At 42.7% G+C, this 21,953-nt stretch overlaps 2 protein-coding genes across 5 annotated transcripts; one reads left to right on the top strand and one right to left on the bottom strand.

Moving 5' to 3' along the window:
- Positions 1-259: 259 nt before the first annotated feature.
- LOC110488133 (replication protein A 14 kDa subunit) lies at positions 260-2,591 on the bottom strand. Its single transcript, XM_090228339.1, has 4 exons — positions 2,538-2,591; positions 2,408-2,461; positions 2,107-2,218; positions 260-1,747 (listed from the first exon to the last, which is right to left on the bottom strand). The coding sequence occupies exons 1-4, from the start codon at positions 2,589-2,591 to the stop codon at positions 1,665-1,667; spliced, it is 303 nt and encodes a 100-aa protein (XP_090084465.1). The 3' UTR covers positions 260-1,664.
- Positions 2,592-2,946: 355 nt separating this feature from the next.
- LOC118946471 (UBAP1-MVB12-associated (UMA)-domain containing protein 1) lies at positions 2,947-21,595 on the top strand. 4 transcript variants are annotated; one of them, XM_036971028.2, is made up of 5 exons: positions 2,947-3,115; positions 3,290-3,318; positions 3,413-3,516; positions 11,431-11,510; positions 16,358-21,595. In XM_036971028.2, the coding sequence occupies exons 3-5, from the start codon at positions 3,432-3,434 to the stop codon at positions 16,658-16,660; spliced, it is 468 nt and encodes a 155-aa protein (XP_036826923.1). In that variant the 5' UTR covers positions 2,947-3,115; positions 3,290-3,318; positions 3,413-3,431; the 3' UTR covers positions 16,661-21,595. The 4 variants fall into 4 exon arrangements, with proteins under 4 accessions (XP_036826923.1, XP_036826922.1, XP_036826925.1 ...); XM_036971029.2 differs by having other exon boundaries at positions 2,968-3,110; XM_036971027.2 differs by lacking the exon at positions 3,290-3,318.
- Positions 21,596-21,953: the final 358 nt, after the last annotated feature.

The raw sequence follows: 21,953 nt of genomic DNA, 5'->3' as shown, positions 1-21,953 counted from the left end.
CTCTCTCAAAAAGATAGTTATCTTTGACAGACTGTCTCTGGTTGGATAAATGATGTCAAGTGACAGTGATAGCAACATAACAATCCCCACTACAGTTTGTCTGAACATCCCACAATATGGCAGCTGCCCTGCCTTCCATAGGCTACTCCTCTCACACTCACCAAGAAGCACAATATAGCAAGCAGCATATCATATAACATTAGCACTATCAGACAATCATTACAGCTCCTGTGATTCGATGATATACACAGACATACAATTGCCATTAAGCAATATTTTATTTTTCATTTCAAAACAGGTCTTAAATACAATTCCATTGAGAAATGAAACATTTATCAGTGTTTATTACAGAATGAAATACTGCCTTTACGCACATACTGCATGGGCAGGTCCTATAGATGAGAAAATTACAATAACAATTAGAATTTTACACCCAGTGATATTCAGTCAATTGTGCATCTCAGATTTCAGGTAAAGAATGTGAACCATGCATAGATGTCATAATATTTGGAGGGCATTTGCCAAGACTAAAGTGATGAACAATCTCAAACTTGTCAACCCATGAATATACTGATGGGATATAATGAAACAAAAACATTGTTTTTTCAGGGGTGGGAAACTACTTTTTATTTTAGGGTTAAGTAATACAGTGATCGTGTTGCTGATGGTTATTTAGTCCCTACCTCACCACATGGTGGTAAGAAGTGTGGTTCCAGCAGTACAGCAGCTTGTGTTGAACACTTTGCATCAACAGAGGGCGTTACAACACAGCCATGCATGCAGTAGAGTAGAAGATGGCAGAAAGCCATTTTCAAGTCAGATTTGAAATACAATATATATTGCAGAGACCCCTCTAGCTCAGTGATCAACTAGATTCAGCCACGGACCAATTTTTTTCTTGAGCGGAGGGTCAGAGGGTTGGAACATAATTACAAATCATTTGTAGACTGCAGACTGACCGCAAGAAGCAGATTTGCTGGTGTTTTTAGTCTTGTCAAAAAATAAATAAAAGGTGATCAGAAAACATGGGAGGGGAATATATATACATTTTTATTTAACTAGGCAAGTCAGTTCAGAATAAATTATTGACGGCCTACTGCGGCAAAACCCTGACAACGCTGGGCCAATTGTGCGTCGCCCTATGGGTGAACCAAACACGGCCGGTTGCAATACAGCTTGGAATTGAACCAGGGTCGGTAGTGACACCTCTAGCACTAAGATGCAGTGCCTTAGACCCCTGTACCACTCGGGAGCCCACCCCCCAAAAAAAATTACTAGCCAAATGCTTTTACTGTTTAGGAGTCCTCCTAACCCTCGCTGTTCAAGTTAATTAGCTAAGGAGTAGACCCGCTAACGACAATATTATAAACAGTTGATGCAGTAACTTGGTTGAGTTAAGATAATAAAGCTTGATTTTAGTCGAGGATGATGATATCAAACAAATTGAGACACGGCTTATTTTGGGTTTATTAATGAATCTTGTTGTAATGACTAAACAGACCGTTATAAAAGCACTCATTTTTATTTTCCATATGAAGAAATAGAAGAAACTGTACATATACATTTAACACTCATATACAAGTAGATAAAAAAAATGGCAAACAAGAGAATGGAGTTTCATGTTGACAATGATCTTTAGGAAGTAATGAATAAGTGCAAAGTGCTCATCCACTGGTGGCCATTTCAAATGGATAGTGCTGGGGGAAATCATGGATGACTTTCAGGACTTCATTGTACAGCTCCAGGTCTGGAAAGAAAATTAAAATGCTATTAGTTAAACCATTATGTGAAGAAAATAAAGAGATGTCAAACCAGTTGAACACCGTCTTTGGTACGTTTAAAAGTAGACTCTGCAAGAGGTCAATATCCTCAAATACTGTGGGGCGACATCCTAGAAACACCATCCTCAACAATAATTAAAATATGCCAAGACCACCATTATTATTTATCCCAAGTATGTGCTCTCCATTGAGATATGCCCACATTGGGAAGATAACATATTTTGTTGACTTTGTTGCAGGAAGTCACCCTGCTGTGTACAATGTCATTTAGCAGTCTAACTTTGAGAACACATTCCCTTTTCCACAGGAGGGATTATGTACTTACCGAAAGGAATGCCTTTGTCTTCTCTGAGTGTGTTGTATGCAGAGGCCATTATTGTCCCTTTGTTGGACACCATACCAAGCACCTCCACCACCCCGCTCAGCTCCTCATCAAGCTGGGGGAAAATAAACAAACAGGCAATATACTAAACTCAAGTACAATGTTCACTTTCAGTTGAGTGTTGTCTTTGTCAGATATTTGTATTCTCAATTCCTTGCTACTTACTGTTCAACCAGTCTACTGTAGCTAGCTAGTTAGTTATGTCTTGCAACCAACGTTATAGAAACGCTGTGACTGTACTTACGGGCTCGTTGAGTTCCACTGATGCAGCACTCCCGTCTCCGTCCGAGTCGACCGACTTACAGTGAATCACTCACTAGAAATCCATTTTATAGTGCTGAACTAACCGTGGACCAATAACACTAGCATATTACCTTCTCAACGTCTCCAACGAAGCAAATCGGCCTGCTGATATATCGAGACAGCATATCAGAGTTAATCCTGGCTTTTTGTGACTCGAAAACTGCTATTTCGAAAGATTTTGCTGTGCACAACGATTGTATATCAGACCAGCAAGTTGTAGCGCGGGAAATATCATGTATGACGATGTTTCCGCATTGTTCTATGTTACATTATTTCTCAGGATACAAGCTCGTATTAATTATCGTCCCTCATATTAATATTGAAATGCCAGCTGAAGGGATACTTTTTATAAATACAACTTCAGTCATTTAAAAGTTTAGTATAATAACCAAACACCCGAATCCAAGCGATATATTGCGGTATAACCATTGTAAAACGGATCAGAATTAGCTCATGCTCGAAATTGTTTCTACACGGACCATTTATAGGACAGGAATGACCGGAAACACATAAGACACAATAACAACAACACACGGGCCTATGTCTAACTAGCTACACGAAATCGAAGTGAAATTGCATAGATCATCTAACAATAGCAACATTTTATGTTACTTTACTCAACTTTTTAAAGAAACCTAACACTGGTAAGGTAAGTCATTTGCATTTGTTTGATAAAAACCGAACTAACTAGACGTTAGAAAGAGCCGCTAACGTTAGTTCGCTGGTCAAACGTGACATTTGATACTTCGGAAGTTACAATGATATCAAACTGAAAGTCACATTGTATTTAGTTCTGATATTACAATCTATGATCAACTTTCAGGCATAGTCCTAGGTTCTACATACATAAAGGTAACAACAGCAGAATGTTTACTGCATTTTATCATTCCAAGTGTCGTGATGATGTTGCAATATGTGGTCTTAATTGTTTTTCTCGCCTTTGCAGACAGCGTAAGGAGTCAAGTATGTTCAGTTTTTTCGGACATCGTAATAAAGACTCTTCCAAGAAGTCATCGTCAGAGGGGGATACAGATGGGTTCGTGATAATCGGTGAGAAACACACGAAACTTCATCTTGCTGAATTTGTAAGAGTGAGAAATGTAAATCTGCTATAGGCACTCAACGTCTAGATGCTCAACAGAACTTTGAGGTTTCAGGCCATCCTACTGCTCAGTAGGCTCCGGTCAGTTTGGAAACCAACACTCACCATTTAACAAGTTGGGCGGAACACACACACAAAGTAATGCTGTGATAATCATTTAATCCGTGAAATGTGTGGGTTCCACAATGCTCTTCTGGTTGTACAAATCTTGTTGTATAAATCTGCGAGTGGTCTCTAAATGGCGGCTGGGCCTCTCCTGATCACCTACTGATATCACCCAGAACAATGCTTTGGGGGTTGTGTCTCAGATAGTTGCACACAATGTTGTCATTGTGTCCACCACTATTTTATTATAAAATTGTATTTTAAACGTTTCAAATTGCTGTACACATTTAGTCAAGAACATAGGCATATATTTTGAGTTTCTTGTTCCTTTTTTACATTTAAATGAAACTTCTTTTTTTATCTCCAAGACTAAATCCTGAACCTCTACTTTGTAACACTAAGCTTCAAAAAGGGTTTCAGTCCACGTACACTAAACAAAAATATAAACGCAAGATGTAAAGTGTTGGTCCCATGTTTCATGAGCTGAAATAAAAGATCCCAGAAAGATCCCATACACACACAAATCTTATTTTGTGCACACATTTCTTTACATATCTGTTAGTGCGCATTTATCCATTGCCAAGATAATCTGTCTTATCAAGAAGCAGATTAAACAGCATGATTATTACACAGGTGCACCTGTGGGGACAATAAATGGACACTCTAAAATGTGCAGTTTTGTCACATAACACAATGTCACAGATGTCTCAAGTTTTGAGGGAGTGTAAAATTGGCATGCTGACTGCAGGAATGTCCACCAGAGCTATTGCCAGATAATTTAAGTTCTCTACCATATGCCACCTCCAACGTCGTTTTAGAGAATTTGGCTGTACGTCCAACTGGATTCACAACTCCAGACCAGGACCTCCACATCCAGCTTCTTCAGCTGCGGGATCGTCTGAGACCAGCCACCTGGACAGCAGATGAAACTGTGGGTTTGCACAACCGAAGAATTTCTGCACAAACTGTCTGAAACAGTCTCAGGGAAGCTCATCTTGCTTGTTGTCTTGACTGCAGTTCAACGTTATAACTGACTTCAGTGGGAAAATGGTCACCTTCGATGGCCACTGGCGAAGTGTGCTCTTCATGGATGAATCCCGGCTTCAACTGTACTGGGCAGATGGCATTGTGTGAGCGAGCGATTTGCTGATGTCAACTTTGAAGAGTGCCTCATGGTGGGGTTAAGGAAGGGGGATACCTAGTCAGTTGTACAACTGAATGCCTTCAACTGAAATGTGTCTTCTGCATTTAACCCAACCCCTCTGATTCAGAGAGGTGCTGCCTTCATCAACATCAACAGTGGGTTAACTGCCTTGCTCAGGGGCAGAATGACAGATTTTTACCTTGTCAGCTCAGGGATTTGATCCAGCAACATTTGGGTTACTGGCCCAAAGCCCTAATCACTAGGCTACCTTCTGGTTATGGTTTGGGCAGGCATAAGCTACAGACAACGAACACAATTGCATTTTATCGATGGCAATTTGAATGCAAAGAGATATTGTGATGAAATCCTGAGGCCCATTGTCATTGTCATGCAATTCATCCGCTGCCGTAACCTCATGTTTCAGCGTGATAATACACGGCACAATGTCGCAAGGATCTGTACACAATCTCTGGAAGCTGAAAATGTCCCAGTTCTTCCATGGCCTGTATACTCACCAGACATATGTCACCCATTGAGCATGTTTGGGACGTGTACAACAGCGTGTTCCAGTTCCCGCCAATATCTAGTAACTTCACACAGCCATTGAAGAGGAGTGGGACAACATTCCACAGGCCACAATCAACAGACTGATCAACTCAATGCGAAGGAGATGTCATGCTAGATGAGGCAAATGGTGATCACACCAGATACTGACTGGTTTTCTGATCCATGACGCTACCTTTAGGTATCTGTGACCAACGGATGCATGTGAAGTCCATAGATTATTTAAATTGACTGATTTCCTTATATGAACTGTAACTCAAATCTTAAATTATTGCACGATGCGTTTTTATTGTTTTTGTTCAGTGTAGTTTTAAGTATGTCACCAGCATTGAATAATGTCTTTCAACACTTCCTTGAGGTTGAGATGAACCTGAAATGAAAGTAAGGCATTGCACAACAGTTTTCTGGTGCTCATGGGCATGGTAATTTTGCATAATATAGGATTGCTACATTCTTTACTGAAAAATGAAGGTAAATCCTGCCAATTTTGAAGGTCCAATGCATCAACCTCCTTTTTAGTACCTTTTCAAATTCTAAGCCTCAAATAATGAAAATGTTATTGTAAGTCAGGAAGCTCCCTCCCCCTCTTTCCTCTACCAGTAAAGAGCAGTATAATTGGCTCTTTAAAAAACGGCGTTGACTGGTAGCCCTGCTGGTGGACCTGGGTTAAAATACTACTCAGTCATTTCAAATACTTTAGCTGGGCTTGATTGGGCTTGCCTGGTGCGATGGAACCAAAGTAGTCACAAAAGTGCAAATGCAACCCATCTGGCACTCCAGGTAGGTTAAAGCTAACGCCAAACGCATTTAAAGTGATTTCAAATAGTACTTGAACCCAGCTTTGGCTGTTGGTGGAGCAGTAGACACAGATGGTCAGGAGTTTGTTTCTCTTGGCAGACAGAAGAGAGCCAGTCTCAGAGCCAATGTCTCTTCCCAGATAAAGTAGAAAGAGTCTGACTGAGCTCAGACGTTCTAGTGTAAACCCAATGACTGTGCTCTGTTTAATCATGTTCTCTGTTCAAAGACGCCAATGACTGTGCGTGTGTTTTTGTAAGGAAGGAAGGGCTCAGTCAGATGGCTGATGAGGAAACCAGGGAGTTTGAAAGGTGAATCACCATAATGGAATTAATAGATTTACTCTGGGTGTAATGAATGTTGATGGGAGTTGTGGTTGTACTTTAATTGAAAGCCATTGTTAGGCTAATTTGTCCAGCTGCATTGAACATGAACATTCATAGACAATTTTCTGTTGATTTTTTTTTTTTTAAATTACTTTTTAAATCATTTTTACTGTATAAATGTTTATTTTTTTAATTATCTGTGAAGGTTAGCTACGTGTTTTCCCTGAAATCTGCCATTCACATTTGCCGTTCACACCACAGCCTCTTTTCACGTTATGCTCTTTCCTGGTACTGATGGCTCCAGACCGAAGTAAGCAGTTCTTACAAAGCTGATCTGTGGGGCTCTGTCTGGGTCTGTATGGCAGGGGGCATATCATCTGTATGGCAGCGGGCATATCATCTGTCTGGGTCTGTAGGGCAGGGGGCATATCGTCTGTCTGGGTCTGTATGGCAGGGGGCATATCGTCTGTCTGGGTCTGTATGGCAGGGGGCATATCGTCTGTCTTGGTCTGTATGGCAGGGGGCATATCGTCTGTCTGGGTCTGTATGGCAGGGGGCATATCGTCTGTCTGGGTCTGTATGGCAGGGGGCATATCGTCTGTGGGTCTGTATGGCAGGGGGCATATCGTCTGTCTGGGTCTGTATGGCAGGGGGCATATCGTCTGTCTGGGTCTGTATGGCAGGGGGCATATCGTCTGTCTGGGTCTGTATGGCAGGGGGCATATCGTCTGTCTGGGTCTGTATGGCAGGGGGCATATCGTCTGTCTGGGTCTGTATGGCAGGGGGCATATCGTCTGTCTGGGTCTGTATGGCAGGGGGCATATCGTCTGTCTGGGTCTGTAGGGCAGGGGGCATATCGTCTGTCTGGGTCTGTATGGTAAGGGGGTGGATATCATGTGCCACTCTAACCTTTCACTTTCCCAGCCAGCAGCCTGCCGGTTGTGTAGGTTCAGGTTGAGGCTGTGGGAGAGAAACCCTGCCTACTGGGATTTTCCGTTGAGATTGGGAGGCTGGCAGCAGGATCCTCTGTGGCCCTTCTCGCCTCCATCCACATTTGGTTATTCAGGCAGAAAGAAATCCTCATGGGGAAAGCGGGCGAGCGAGAGGAGGCAGGCAGTGCATTCAAAAATGAGACCCCCCCTCTTTTAATGACCCCCCCCCCCCCCCCCCCCCACACAATATTTTTATGCCTGGGTTTTCAGCCTCTTTAGGTTTTGGCCCACAGCATGACTTCACAGTCTGATTATTCAGACCAATAACCAGTCATCTTTTATTTGCGTTTGTATCCTCCTACATTGAAGGGGTAAGCGGGGTAGACTTTAGACTATCTGCCAGTCAGGGCTGTATATGCAAATATATACAAATTTGTATCAACACGCCCACATGACCAGACTGAGCATTTCTATGGCAAAAGGAAGCTCAGGGAAATAAATTACAAAAAAATATATGATTTTCATGAAATAAACACACACAGTGTGTTTACATGACATTAGACATACAGTGTGATTTTTAAACATTTCATAAAAAAAGATTGCATGCAGTCTTTTAAGAGAAAAAAATCTGCAGACTCCACCCCTGACGCTAGATGGAGGGATGGCTCACATTTGTCAGGGGCCATGGAGTTTAATCTCATTTTACCTCAGAAGATTAGCTAATTAGCTATTACAATAACAACGAATTCCTCTTCCCAGTCTAAGCTGTTCATCTGTAACACCACATTTTTTTGTCCTGTCAGATGGAATAAGATGAGATAATAAAACAAATCCTATCTCCCTAGTCATCTCTGTGACGATCCAAGTCGAGGGCCTTCAGTCCCTCAAAGGCAGGATGTGTGTTTGCACATCCCTGTCTGATGCTGACACTCTTGAGGAGTGGGCCTGGTTGACTGCTGAAGTCATGAGCAGCTGCCTGTGCCTTTTCTGGGAGCCAATCTCCCTCTCTCACAGGTTCTAAGCCCAGTCGGTAGACAGACAATAGCCTTACTTGTATTTGGATGGCTGTCAGTGTCTACTGTCTCACGACAGTTGAAGTTGTCTCTTTCACTAACTTCTTGTTCAATAAGCCTACACCCCCACACCACATTCATTTGAACCTTTGTCCTCAGCGGTTGTGTTTTTGTGTCTAAAGTCTTTATTTATTTAGCTCAGATAGTAGGGCACTCAGTAGCAAATGCCACTGTTTTCCAGGGAGTCCTGAAGTCATTGCACGATGCACACCCTTGCATTACTTGTATGTGAGTTCATAAGTGTTTCAGTCATTGATCACTGGTCGCTTAAGAGAAGATTGTGACTTAACCCATCCAGAAAATAAACCTGAGGCTAACGGTGTCTATCATTAGTAGAGCTAGTTTGTTCTATCCTATCTGGACTGGCAGAGCTGTTTTAAAAGAAGCCTGCTAGCCTGACAAGCTGCATGTCATTGTCAAGGTCCACACTCTAAGCAGGTCACACAACTCCAGCACGAATCATGACATAACGTGATGTCATTGTCAAGGTCCACACTCTAAGCAGGTCACACAACTCCAGCACGAATCATGACATAACGTGATGTCATTGTCAAGGTCCACACTCTAAGCAGGTCACACAACTCCAGCACGAATCATGACATAACGTGATGTCATTGACAAGGTCCACACTCTAAGCAGGTCACACAACTCCAGCACGAATCATGACATAACGTGATGTCATTGACAAGGTCCACACTGCACAGAGCAGGTTGATGCAGAATGTAACTGTGCTCCTTTTCATTCCTCTTCGCTTGTGTTAAGTTGATCAGCTCATGATCCAAACCAGAACGTTATAAGCCTCTCTCCTTCCCTGACACTGTTTAGACAAGATTTTCATTTTGACGTCCTTTAAAGATTTTGTTGTTGTTGCCAGTCCAGTTTCCACTGGCAGTTATCCAAACACACAAAGTGAAGGTATTTTCACGATGTTGAACGTGAAAACGACATGCAGCCTTACAATAATGTGAAGTCAAGTACTACCGAACTAACCTGTCGCAGAGATTGTGTGTGTGTATATATATATATATATATATATATATATATATATTTATTTATTTATTTATTTCAGTACATTAGCTTGGTTATCCCTTTCTCCTTCTGAAGGATTTAGTAAATGGGAGAGAGAAATTCCTGCACGCTATCGAGCAGACGGATGCATGCTCTGTGTTTTACTGACAGAGAGAGAGAGGCCTGTTCCCGGATAGGGAGTTAGGCCCTAACTGCCTGTATGTGTACTCTCATGCCCAGAGAGAGAGGGCTGTGTCCAGAGACAAGGCCATGCATGTACAATGCTGACAACACATAAAGAGGTGAATATAGGCTAGGTTTACTTTACATGGCATTATTTAGATGCCCTTGTTGTCTTAGGACTTGCACTGCTTGCTGTGGAATAATGAGTGCTTTGTAGGTGAACAATGCTTACCATGCCAAGAATTAATTCACAGATGTGGATGGAAATGTGGGCTTGTCAGGAAATTGAGGGAAGAGCTAGGGATATTTTTGTACCTGTAGACCTGAGGGGGGAAATCAAAGCTATAAATTCAAGGCATAAAAGGCATTTATATTGCATAATTCTATACCTCAAACATGGATGGATATATGAATATCCATCATAACAATAAATTAAGACAATAGACAAAATATTTGTATTAAAATAATCTGAGCTTGATGTTAGTGAAGCTGAGAGACATTGTACTACTAGACTAGAGTGAGCCGATAGATCCCATTGTTCCTGTGCAGAGTAGAGTAACCTTTGTTTTGTCAGGGTGCTCTGGGCCTCAATTCCCTCTCATGGAGATAATTTAACCCTCTATAGAGAGAGACGTTGGTGGACTGGAGACGCACTGAGCTCCGATCAAAGGAAGCTGGTGAGATCAGGGAGGATGACTCCATGCTGGAGAGTGAGTTTACTCCCAGAGGAGAGGGGTAGGAGTGGAGATGGAAATGGTTACAGAGGGGAGGAAAAAGGGAAGGAGGAGAGTTTGAAAAGTGTTTATCTGTGGACATTGACAACATGCAGTCAATTAGTCTAGTTACTAAGGCCTGGTAGTTGTCCCCCAGATGACATGATGCAAGAGGAATGGGGTTGAGAACATAGGCTAGGCTACACCAGAGAGAGGGTTGGGAACATAGGCTAGGCTACACCAGAGAGAGGGTTGGGAACATAGGCTAGGCTACACCAGAGAGAGGGTTGGGAACATAGGCTAGGCTACACCAGAGAGAGGGTTGAGAACATAGGCTAGGCTACACCAGAGAGAGGGTTGGGAACATAGGCTAGGCTACACCAGAGTGAGGGTTGGGAACATAGGCTAGGCTACACCAGAGTGAGGGTTGGGAACATAGGCTAGGCTACACCAGAGTGAGGGTTGGGAACATAGGCTAGGCTACACCAGAGTGAGGGTTGGGAACATAGGCTAGGCTACACCAGAGTGAGGGTTGGGAACATAGGCTAGGCTACACCAGAGTGAGGGTTGGGAACATAGGCTAGGCTACACCAGAGTGAGGGTTGGGAACATAGGCTAGGCTACACCAGAGTGAGGGTTGGGAACATAGTCTAGGCTACACCAGAGTGAGGGTTGGGAACATAGGCTAGGCTACACCAGAGAGAGTTGCAGGTGTGTTCTGGTCCACGTAGTGCTCTGTGGGACTGTATTGCTGTGTTAATGCTGTGTAATCTATTAATGTGATCAGAAGGCCACTCTACTCGTTAAACCACATCTAATCACCCAATTGACCTGGTTGTCCCAATGAAGGAAAAAATACACCAGTCAGGCTAATAACTTCTGTTACGAAGACCATTAGGAAAGTAGGACTTGGAGAGGGTTCTAGTAGTGGGACTCATGCACATGTATGTTGATGAAGAATCTAGGCCTACGCCCACAGTGTACACAATGACTCTTGTTTTTTGTTTTTTTCTCTCCAGGAGAAACTGTTGAGGAACAGAGGCAGAAGATCCAAAACATCAGCAAACCATCATGTAACGTCATTGTGCAACCATCAAAGGTGATTGTCTTTATAACCAGGGGACGGCGCTATGCAGAACATACAGTATAACACTCCGTATGGGATCTGATCGAAAATAGCACACCATATAGAGTCATTTAGGACGCAACATGGGTTGCGTTACTCAAAACTGCCAAGATGTCCGTCTTGAATGTGCTGTACCAGGAAACACAACTGTTGTAGACTTAAACGGACAGCAGTGAGACTGACTGACTTAAAGCACTGTGAGTTTGCTTTCTTCTTCCCTGTCTGGCCTAGCTCATCCTGCCTGCATACATACTGCCTACAGTCTGCTGCTGCTGTGTTGGTGACAGATGCTGAGTGGCATGGGTGTGATCCTGTAAACACACAGAGGCTTGCGGGCCAACGAATGCCATTACCATTCAGCATGCTCCATGCCTGCTACACTGGGTCTGGACTGCAGTCTGGACATATGGTGGCTGTAGAAAAGCTCTATTGTGTTGCTGCTAGTTGGCCGTATGATCTGGTTAGGGCTACTAGTCCTTGAAGTTGCCTGTGGCCATTATGAGTTTAATCAAGGGCAATATGTCAATGGAAGCTGTGTGTGTTGAATGTCATATGGTGACATTGCACTGCAGCTTGGCTCCCGTAGTTCAATGATTGAGATCTACGGTGTGCCGTGCCCTGCCCTTTCATGTTGTGCACATAGGAAGTTACAGACCCTTGACCTTCATACAGTACAGGCACCTACCTACAACACTATAAACCTGTCCTGATTCATACTGTACAGACGCCTACCTACAACACTATAAACCTGTCCTGAATCCTACTGTACAGGCTCCTACCTACAACACTATAAACCTGTCCTGCTTCAGGGTGGGCTATATATGACAAATCGAGAGGGACAGATGGTGGGACACTACCTACAGTGTTCTGTATTGGTTGTAACAGAGGTTATATTAGGCTATAGTGGTTAAAGTTTAAAAATATAAACTTACTTTATATGTGAAGTGGTAGAAGTTATAAAAAATAAGGAAAAGACAGCACACTGCTGTTCATGCTCCCAGGTGAGTCCTCGTCATCATCGTGTTTGAGAGCACAAACACTCAGACTCATTAAAGGATGTTTCCGTGGTTACGTCCCAACTGAATGTTATGTTAATTGTACAGGAATAAGCCATTTCCTGTAACAACATCTTCTCTGCATTTAGGCTTTCATTTGGTCTTAATTACTAGGCCCAAAGCACAGCTTTGCACTTGGTGTGTACACCAAATCCTTTTGAATTAACGAAGTCATTTGAAGAGTAAAAACAGTAGGCCTATAATATCATGGAAGACACAGGCTAAAATCATTTTGTGTGGTGTTTTCTTGTGTTTCGGGGTACACTCACTGGTACGCTAGTTGAGTTTCAGTGTTTGCTTGTGTTTTGTGGTACACTCACTAGTACAATTAGTGAGTGTACACAATTAAGTAACTAAGCGTACTATATACAGAAAATATTGAATTAGTCAGTTCCAATACCATATTTACATGTGCAGGAATACTGAAATGATGGAGGTAGATATGTAAAGGGTAAGGTGACTAGGCAACACGATATAAGAAACAGAGTAGCAGCAGCTTGTATGTGAGTGGGTGTGCGGGTGTGTAGAGTAAATGTATGTACAAATTATGTGTGAGTGAGCAAATCGTGTGTGTGCGTGTGCATTAGAGGTCGACCAAATTATGATTTTTCAACGCCGATACCGATTATTGGGGGACAAAAGAAAGCCGATACCGATTAATCGGCCGATGTTTAAAATGTGTGTGTGTGAAATTAAAAAAAAAAAATATATATATATATATATATATATATATATATATATATATACACACATTTTTGTAATAATGACAATTGCAACAATACTGAATGAACACTTTTATTTTAACTTAATATAATGCATATGGGCTTTTGGATGGGTGTTCTTAAGGTGATTCCACCTTTTGATTTAGCCGTTGCTGACTCCATGCTTACATCTTTATCACAAATAAGACACCTTGCTTTCCCTGGTGCCAATTCCATGTAATACCTACACTGGTGCTCTGCTTTTCTCTGCCATCTGTAAAACACACACAGCTCTGAAGTGACAATGATACTGAAGAGTCTGCTTAGGAGACAAATACTCTCAACTGTTTGAATAAAAATAGAGTTTAAGTTACCTGTGATGAATGTTGAAAACAAAAACTGTAATTTCTATATGCAGGAAATCCTATTTTAATAATGGACATGGTAAGAATTGACTGCCATAATTCCCATGACACCTTCTAGTAAAATCTGAAAAGCGGTTCTTTCATCTATTCCATAGGATATTTTTTAGATTAACTTAAAATAAGGTCTGTGTTTCCTGTAGGCTTACACCACCTTGCCAATTTTATAACTGTGTAGATAGATATCCATAGGACAAAGTAACTGATCAATATTGGCTAAATATAAGCGAAGATCATTTTTTTTGTACAGTGGATTTATGAAAATATGTTGACAAACGTTACCTTATCCTAGTGAGATTTACATGGGTATCAAAAGGTTTAAGCACGAAACACAGACCTTATCTGAAGTAGATCAAGACATTCTCTATGGAGATGAACGGTAAAATAACGAAGGAAGTTCAGCCGCACGTTATTACAGGAATTATAACGCGTCGACTATTTCTCTCTAAACCGTATACCTTTGACTATTACGAGCCTGCTGCTGCCTACCACCCCTCAGTCAGACTGCTCTATAAATATCAAATACGAGCCTTAGGTCAAATCCGGAAACGATCACCCGTATTTTATCTAACGGGTGGCATCCACGAGTCTAAATATTCCTGTTACATTGCACAACCTTCAATGTTATGTCATAATTACGTAAAATTCTGGCAAATTAGTTCGCAAAGAGCCAGGCGGCCCAAACTGTTGCATATACCCTGACTCGGCGTGCAATGAACGCAAGAGAAGTGACACAATTTCACCTGTGTCACGAACCGGCTCAAAGGAGACAACGTGGAGATAAGGAGTAACAAAACATATATTTATTAAATAAGTAACTAAGTACAATATACAATAGTGTGTGTAATCAGTAGTGTAAGTGAGTGTTTTGCATGCATGAATGTGATAATGCAGGGTGTTGAAAGGTGCCAAAGCAAACAACCAAAAGGCCACCAAGATGCACAACAAAATCTAGAAAGGTGTCTGCATGGAGAGAGTCTCCTCCATGAATGTGGAAGAGGTCTATTTATCCTGGGACACACCTGGCACAGGTGTTTCCCATGTAGCTGACGACCCTCCCAACTCCGCCCACCGGCATCCTAATAAGGAAACAAGAACAAAGAGCGAATATGGCAGACAGAGTGGGAGGGTCGTCACACCTGGTTAATATTGCCTGCTAACCTGGATTTATTTAGCTAAATAAGCAGCTTTAAAAATATATACTTGTGTATTGATTTTAAGAAAGGCATTGATGTTTATGGTTAAGTACACATTGGAGCAACGACCAGTCGTTGATTGATTGTTTTTTATAAGATAAGTTTAATGCTAGCTAGCAACTTACCTTGGCTTACTGCATTCGCATAACAGGCAACCTCCTCGTGAGGCAGGTGATTAGAGCGTTGGACTAGTTAACTGTAAGGTTGCAAGATTGGATCCCCCGAGCTGACAAGGTAAAAATATGTCGTTCTGCCTCGTTCCTAGGCCGTCATTGAAAATAAGAATGTGTTCTTAACTGACTTGCCTAGTTAAATAAAGATTAAATAAAGGTGTAAAACAAAATTGGCGCCCAAAAATACCGATTTCAGATTATTATTAAAACTTGAAATCGGCCCTAATTAATCGGCCATTCCGATTAATCGGTCGACCTCTAGTGTGCATAGAGACAGTTCAAATATTGAAATAGGTCAATAAAGATAGACGTTAAACTCGGGCTGTGTAGGTATTTTGTTAGCAACTTATCAGTCATATTGCTTGGGGATAGAAGTTGTTCAGGAGTCTGTTGGTGTCAGACTTGATGTACCGGCATTTCTTGCCGTGCGGCAGCAGATAAAATAGTCTGGCTTGGGTGGCTGGAGTCTTGGACGATTTTCTGGGCCTTCTTTTCTCACCGCCTGATCTAGAGGTTCTGGATGGCAGGGAGCTCGTCCCCAGTGATGTACTGGGCTGTCCACACAACCCTCTGTAGTGCCATGCGATCGAGGGTGGAGCTATTGCCATACCAAGCAGTGATGCAGCCAGTCAAGATGCTCTCAATGGTACAGCTGTAAAATCTTTTCTGGATTTGAAGGCCCATGCCAAACCTTTTCAACCTCCCGAGGGGGAAGAGGCACTGTCGTGCCTTCTTCACAACTGTGCATGTGTGTTTTGGGCCATTTTTAAGTCTTTAGTGATTTGGACACTGAGGAACTTGAAGTTGTCTACCTGCTCTATTGCCGCCCCGTCGATGGGGCTGTGCTCACCCCCCCAATTCCTACAGTCCACAATCAGCTCCTTGGTCTTGCTTGTGTTGAGGGAGAGGTTGTTGTTCCGACACCATATTGCCAGGTCACTGACCTCCTCCCTGTAGGCTGACTCATCGTCGCCGGTGATCAGGCCTACACCATTGTCAGCGAACTTGATAATGTTGCTGGAGTCGTGTGTGGCCACACCTTGTGGCTTCCTTCCTTAAGACTTCGCAGAGCTCTGAAACATCATCTTGACCGTGTCATGACACTGTTTTGTGTTCCATCACTAGTGTTTTAGTTGCAACCTACCCGCCCTTAAAAATCTGTTTTCATGTTTGCCAAAAATGTGCTACATTAGTCTTCCTTGTCATGTGTAACCTACACTTGTTTCTAAATGTAATGCCTGAAGGTGGACATTTTCTCTCCTCTTCTCCCCAGTCATCCAGTGCAACACCTTCCCAGGCCCACCACTCTCCAGCCCCCGCTCCACCTTCCGTGATCGCCCCATCACCAGGGCCCATGTGGAAGCCCCCTGCGCCCATCGTGGAGGCCCCACCGTCTCTCCCAGAGCTACTAGGAGATGTCCCGTTCACCCTGGCCCCCCATGTCCTGGCCATGCAGACAGGGGGTCCCGGGTTCCTCTTTTCTGAGATGCTGATGTCCCCCCGAGACATCAACCACAACCTGGCCTCCTTCACTTACGATTTCACCCTGGAGAACTCTGTGCTCTGTGACCATTGACCTGTCTACTTTCTGACTGTATGACCTCTGACCTTTTTGATCTGTCAACCTCCTCCAATACCAACCCTTTGTCAACCCTGGGTCGTGTTCATTGGGCAGCAAACAGAAGAAAACATACTGAAACAGGGCGGGACATCCTGGGCTTGCCTAATAAGAAAGGCACATTTTTGTTTTTAGAGTTTAGCTACATGTGCTCTACTGAACACAACCTTGGACTGTCTTGTCTCGTTACCATTCAGGTTTAGTTTCAGTTCCATGGGGCTCTGTCTGAGAATGGCAATACTATAATTAATAATAAACCTGGTTCTGGTGATGATCAGCATTAGGTGGGGTCAAAACTGCACCTGCCTGCAGTGATGTAGGTACACACAGTATGTAGGTAGATGGGTACACAGAATTCCACCTTTTTAAGATTGCAGATTAGGAATACTAGTTAAGAATGTTAATCACTTGCTGATGCATGTCATAGTAGTGCTGGTTCACTGTTTTAAGTGTGTGTGTGTGTGTCAGAAGAGCGTTAGCTTCATGTCGGATGATAGGAATGCTTGAACATAGCTGAGGCTTGCGTTGAAGAACAGAGTCAGGGTCTAGATTCACCTGCTGTTGTTGTTGGTTTAGGAATCACTGATTGACCTTTTGGGTTTGCACTAATGTACGTACCAGACAGATTTCAAATGGAATCTTAGGAAGGAAATGACTTCTTTATCTGGTTACGTTTTTTACCCTGGTGTCCTCACCTTTGCCAATGACGTTGAGAATATTTTAACAAGACATTTCCAAAAAAGTTTGTGTAGCATAAGCATTTCTACAATGGAACTTTCTAGCTTTTTGATAATGTATTTAAAATGTAAGAATATATACCCCCTAATTTACAACAGTTATTTTCAGGAGAGTGGCCTTCTCTTTTGGTCATCTTCAGCATGATGTCATCATGTGTTGTAACCTCCCACACATTGTATTTGTTATTTATTCTGAACTAAGTTTCCTCTAGTTCTCATGGCACAGTTCAGATTTGACAGTGTTTCATGGTATCCTGTAATATACAGTGCCTTTGGAAAGCATTCAGCCGTCCTTGATTTTTTTCCCCCCACATTTTGTTACGTTACAGCCTTATTCTAAAATGGATGAAATAAAACATTTTTTTCTCAGCAATCTACAAACAATAACCCATAATGACAAATTGAAAACAGTTTTTTTTTAAATTATTTTTGCAAATGTATTACAAAAAATATACGTATTTACATAATTCAGGCCCTTTGCTATGAGACTTGATATTGAGCTCCGGTGCATCCTGTTTCCATTAATCATCCTTAGATGTTTCTACAACTTGATTGAAGTCCACCTGTGGTAAATTTAGTTGATTTGGACATGATTTGGAAAAGCACACACCTGTCTATATAAGGTCCCACAGTTGACAGTTCATGTCAGGGCAAAAACCCAGCCATGAGGTCAAAGGAATTGTCCATCGAGCTCCGAGGCAGGATTGTGTCAAGGCACAGATCTGGGGAAGGGTACCAAATAATTTCTTCAGCATTGAAGGTCCCCAAGAACACAGTGGCCTCCATCATTCTTAAATGGTAGAAGTTTGATACCACCAAGACTCTTCCTAGAGCTGGCTGCCCGGCCAAACTGCGCAATTGATGGAGAAGGGCCTTGGTTGGAGACGTGACCAAGAACCCGGTGGTCACTCTGACAGAGCTCCAGAGTTCCTCTGTGAAGATGGGTGAACCTTCCAGAAGGACAACCATCTCTGCAGCACTCCAGCACTCAGGCCTTTATGGTAGTGGCCAGATGGACGCCACTCATTAAAAGGCACATGACAGTCCGCCTGGAGTTTGCCAAAAGATGCCTAAAGACTCTCAGACCATGAGAAACAAGGTTCTCTGGTCTGATGAAACTAAGATTGAACTCTTTGGCCTGAATGCCAAGCGTCACATCTGGAGGAAACCAGGCACCATCCCTACGGTGAAGCATGAAGCATGGTCATCATCATGCTGTGGGGATGTTTTTCTGTGGCAGGGACTGGGAGACTAGTCAGGACGAACGAAGCAAAGTACAGAGAGATCCATGATCCATGATGAAAACCTGCTCAGGACCTCAGACTGGGACGAAGGTTCACCTTCCAACAGGACAACGACCCTAATCACACAGCCAAGACAACGCAGGAGTGGCTTTGGGACAAGTCTCTAAATGTCCTTGAGTGGACCAGCCAGATCCCGGACTTGAACCCGATCGAACATCTCTGGAGAGACCTGAAAATAGCTGTGCAGCGACAGTCCCCATCCAACCTGACAGAGCTTGAGACGATCTGCAGAGCGGCATGAGAGAAACTCCCCAAATACAGGTGTGCCAAGCTTGTAGTGTCATATCCAAGAAGACTTGAGGCTGTAATCGCTGCCAAAGGTTCTTCAACAAAGTGCTGAGTAAAGAGTCTGAATACTTATGTTAATTTATTATTTCAGTTTTGTTTATTTTTTTTACATACTTTTGCAAAAAATGAATAAAAACCTGTTTTTGCTTTGTGAGTTGTGTGTAGATAAGGATTTAAAAAAAATCTATTTTAGAATAAGGCCACAAAAAAAGGTGGAAAAAGTCAAGGGGTCTGAATACTTTCTGAATTCACTGTATCTATATACTGCATTGCACACTGGTAAGCAAATTATCTTGTGAACAATTACACATTCAGTTAACTCTCAATCAAAACTTTTGGACTGCTGTATAAATGGCCAAGAGAAGCCACATTATGTTGCATAATAAACTGTTTATTTTATGACAATTATTTTGAAGTTAACTAATTATGAGTAGTTAACTCACAAGACAACCACTCAAGAATCTGAAAAGATGGCTCATAAGTTGCACTGGTATTTTCACTGCAATGTTGTGGTATTCCACATCATGTGAAATCATCCACAGATGCTGCGTTTGTACAGGCAGCTCAATTATTATTATTTTTTATTTATTTTACTAATCAGATCAGCTCTTTTGACAATAATTGGGCAAAAAAAAATCTGATTTTGGCTGCCTGTGTAAAGTTACTTTCTACTGTATACATTAGGAAATGTTTGGTATTGACCCTCTCTGGACAATCCTTTGCTATGCATAGCTGTAAACCAAGTGTATTCTGTCTGTCTGTGTTAAACGACACTGGATTTTCCCAGGCCTCTTCCTCTCTTTGTCATTCAATCACTGACCTAACCTTGCATGTTGATTTTGTTTCACAGGCATGGAAATACACTGCTCAAAAAAATAAAGGGAACACTAAAATAACACATCCTAGATTTTCTTTACATAGTTGAATGTGCTGACAACAAAATCACACAAGAATTATCAATGGAAATCAAATTTATCAACCCATGGAGGTCTGGATTTGGAGTCACACTCAAAATTAAAGTGGAAAACCACACTACAGGCTGATCCAACTTTTATGTAATGTCCTTAAAACAAGTCAAAATGAGGCTCAGTAGTGTGTGTGGCCTCCACGTGCCTGTATGACCTCCCTACAACGCCTGGGCATGCTCCTGATGAGGTGGCGGATGGTCTCCTGAGGGATCTCCTCCCAGACCTGGACTAAAGCATCCGCCAACTCCTGGATAGTCTGTGGTGCAACGTGGCGTTGGTGGATGGAGCGAGACAAGATGTCCCAGATGTGCTCAATTGGATTCAGGTCTGGGGAACAGGCAGGCCAGTCCATAGCATCAATGCCTTCCTCTTGCAGGAACTGCTGACACACTCCAGCCACATGAGGTCTAGCATTGTCTTGCATTAGGAGGAACCCAGGGCCAACCACACCAGCATATGATCTCACAAGGGGTCTGAGGATCTCATCTCGGTACCTAATGGCAGTCAGGCTACCTCTGGCGAGCACATGGAGGTGTGCGGCCCCCCAAAGAAATGCCACCCCACACCATGACTGACCCACCGCCAAACCGGTCATGCTGGAGGATGTTGCAGGCAGCAGAACGTTCTCCACGGCGTACCAGACTGTCACGTCTGTCACATGCTCAGTGCGAACCTGCTTTCATCTGTGAAGAGCACAGGGCGCCAGTGGCGAATTTGCCAATCTTGGTGTTCTCTGGCAAATGCCAAACGTCCTGCACGATGTTGGGCTGTAAGCACAACCCCCACCTGTGGACGTCGGGCCCTCATACCACCCTCGTGGAGTCTGTTTCAGACCGTTTTAGCAGACACATGCACATTTGTGGCCTGCTGGAGGTAATTTTGCAGGGCTCTGGCAGTGCTCCTCCTGGTCCTCCTTGCACAAAAGGCGGAGGTAGCGGTCCTGCTGCTAGGTTGTTGCCCTCCTACGGCCTCCTCCACGTCTCCTGATGTACTGGCCTGTCTCCTGGTAACGCCTCCATGCTCTGGACACTACGCTGACAGACACAGCAAACCTTCTTGCCACATCTCGCATTGATGTGCCATCCTGGATGAGCTGCACTACCTGAGCCACTTGTGTAGGTTGTAGACTCCGTCTCATGCTACCACTAGAGTGAAAGCACCGCCAGCATTCAAAAGTGACCAAAACATCAGCCAGGAAGCATAGGAACTGAGAAGTGGTCTGTGGTCCCCACCTGCAGAACCACTCCTTTATTGGGGTGCCTTGCTAAATGCCTATAATTTCCACCTGTTGTCTATTCCATTTGCACAACAGCATGTGAAATGTATTGTCAATCAGTGTTGCTTCCTAAGTGGACAGTTTGATTTCACAGAAGTGTGATTGACTTGGAGTTACATTGTGTTGTTTAAGGGTTCCCTTTATTTTTTGGAGCAGTGTATATACTTGTTTTCTTTTGTATTTTGGGGAGATTTAAGTTTGAGTAACTTCAGTTTTTTTGGTTTACTTGGATGTATTTTGGGGGTTTACTTACAAAGTGGTTCATTTATGTGGTTGTGCATGTTTGCTATTAACAATACATTGTTTTTTAAATGATTTAATTATCTTGCCCTGCTGTTTATTTTTTTGTAATTGAACTGAGGTGGTTCTCTAAAGGTGGTTGACCTGTAAAAGCATGAGTACTGTATTTTTATTCGTAGTAGTAGCTACTACATAGGAAATATGTTTTTATTGGGTTAGAATATGTTTTACATGCTCTAACCCAATGACAACATATCCTCTATCTGCCCTACTTACCTGCTTCTGTTTTCACAATGGCAGTACCTGAGCATCAGCCAAGTATTTGCCCATTATCCTGATAATATTAAATATTGTTACCAATTACTTCACACTGGAAGAAAGTAAGCTACACTAAAGCTACCCTTAAAAAAATATATACAGTTTACTTCACTAAAGTTA

This window comes from Oncorhynchus mykiss, chromosome 30 (genome assembly GCF_057628025.1).
Source record: "Oncorhynchus mykiss isolate SJ-2025 chromosome 30, ASM5762802v1, whole genome shotgun sequence".
Taxonomy (NCBI): domain Eukaryota; kingdom Metazoa; phylum Chordata; class Actinopteri; order Salmoniformes; family Salmonidae; genus Oncorhynchus; species Oncorhynchus mykiss.
The sequence above is the reverse complement of the archived record's forward strand: the minus strand, read 5'-3'. Positions and strand labels throughout refer to the sequence as shown.

Excerpts from the sequence above, each read along its gene's own strand:
- LOC110488133 (XM_090228339.1), bottom strand. The coding sequence starts at position 2,591 with ATGCTGTCTCGATATATCAGCAGGCCGATTTGCTTCGTTGGAGACGTT. Across the intron at positions 2,462-2,537 it reads TCGTTGGAGACGTTGAGAAG|TCGGTCGACTCGGACGGAGA; the intron begins GTAATATGCTAG and ends ATTCACTGTAAG. Across the intron at positions 1,748-2,106 it reads AGACAAAGGCATTCCTTTCG|ACCTGGAGCTGTACAATGAA; the intron begins GTAAGTACATAA and ends TTTTCTTTCCAG.
- LOC118946471 (XM_036971027.2), top strand. The coding sequence starts at position 3,432 with ATGTTCAGTTTTTTCGGACATCGTAATAAAGACTCTTCCAAGAAGTCA. Across the intron at positions 3,517-11,430 it reads AGATGGGTTCGTGATAATCG|GAGAAACTGTTGAGGAACAG; the intron begins GTGAGAAACACA and ends TTTTCTCTCCAG. Across the intron at positions 11,511-16,357 it reads TCATTGTGCAACCATCAAAG|TCATCCAGTGCAACACCTTC; the intron begins GTGATTGTCTTT and ends TCTTCTCCCCAG.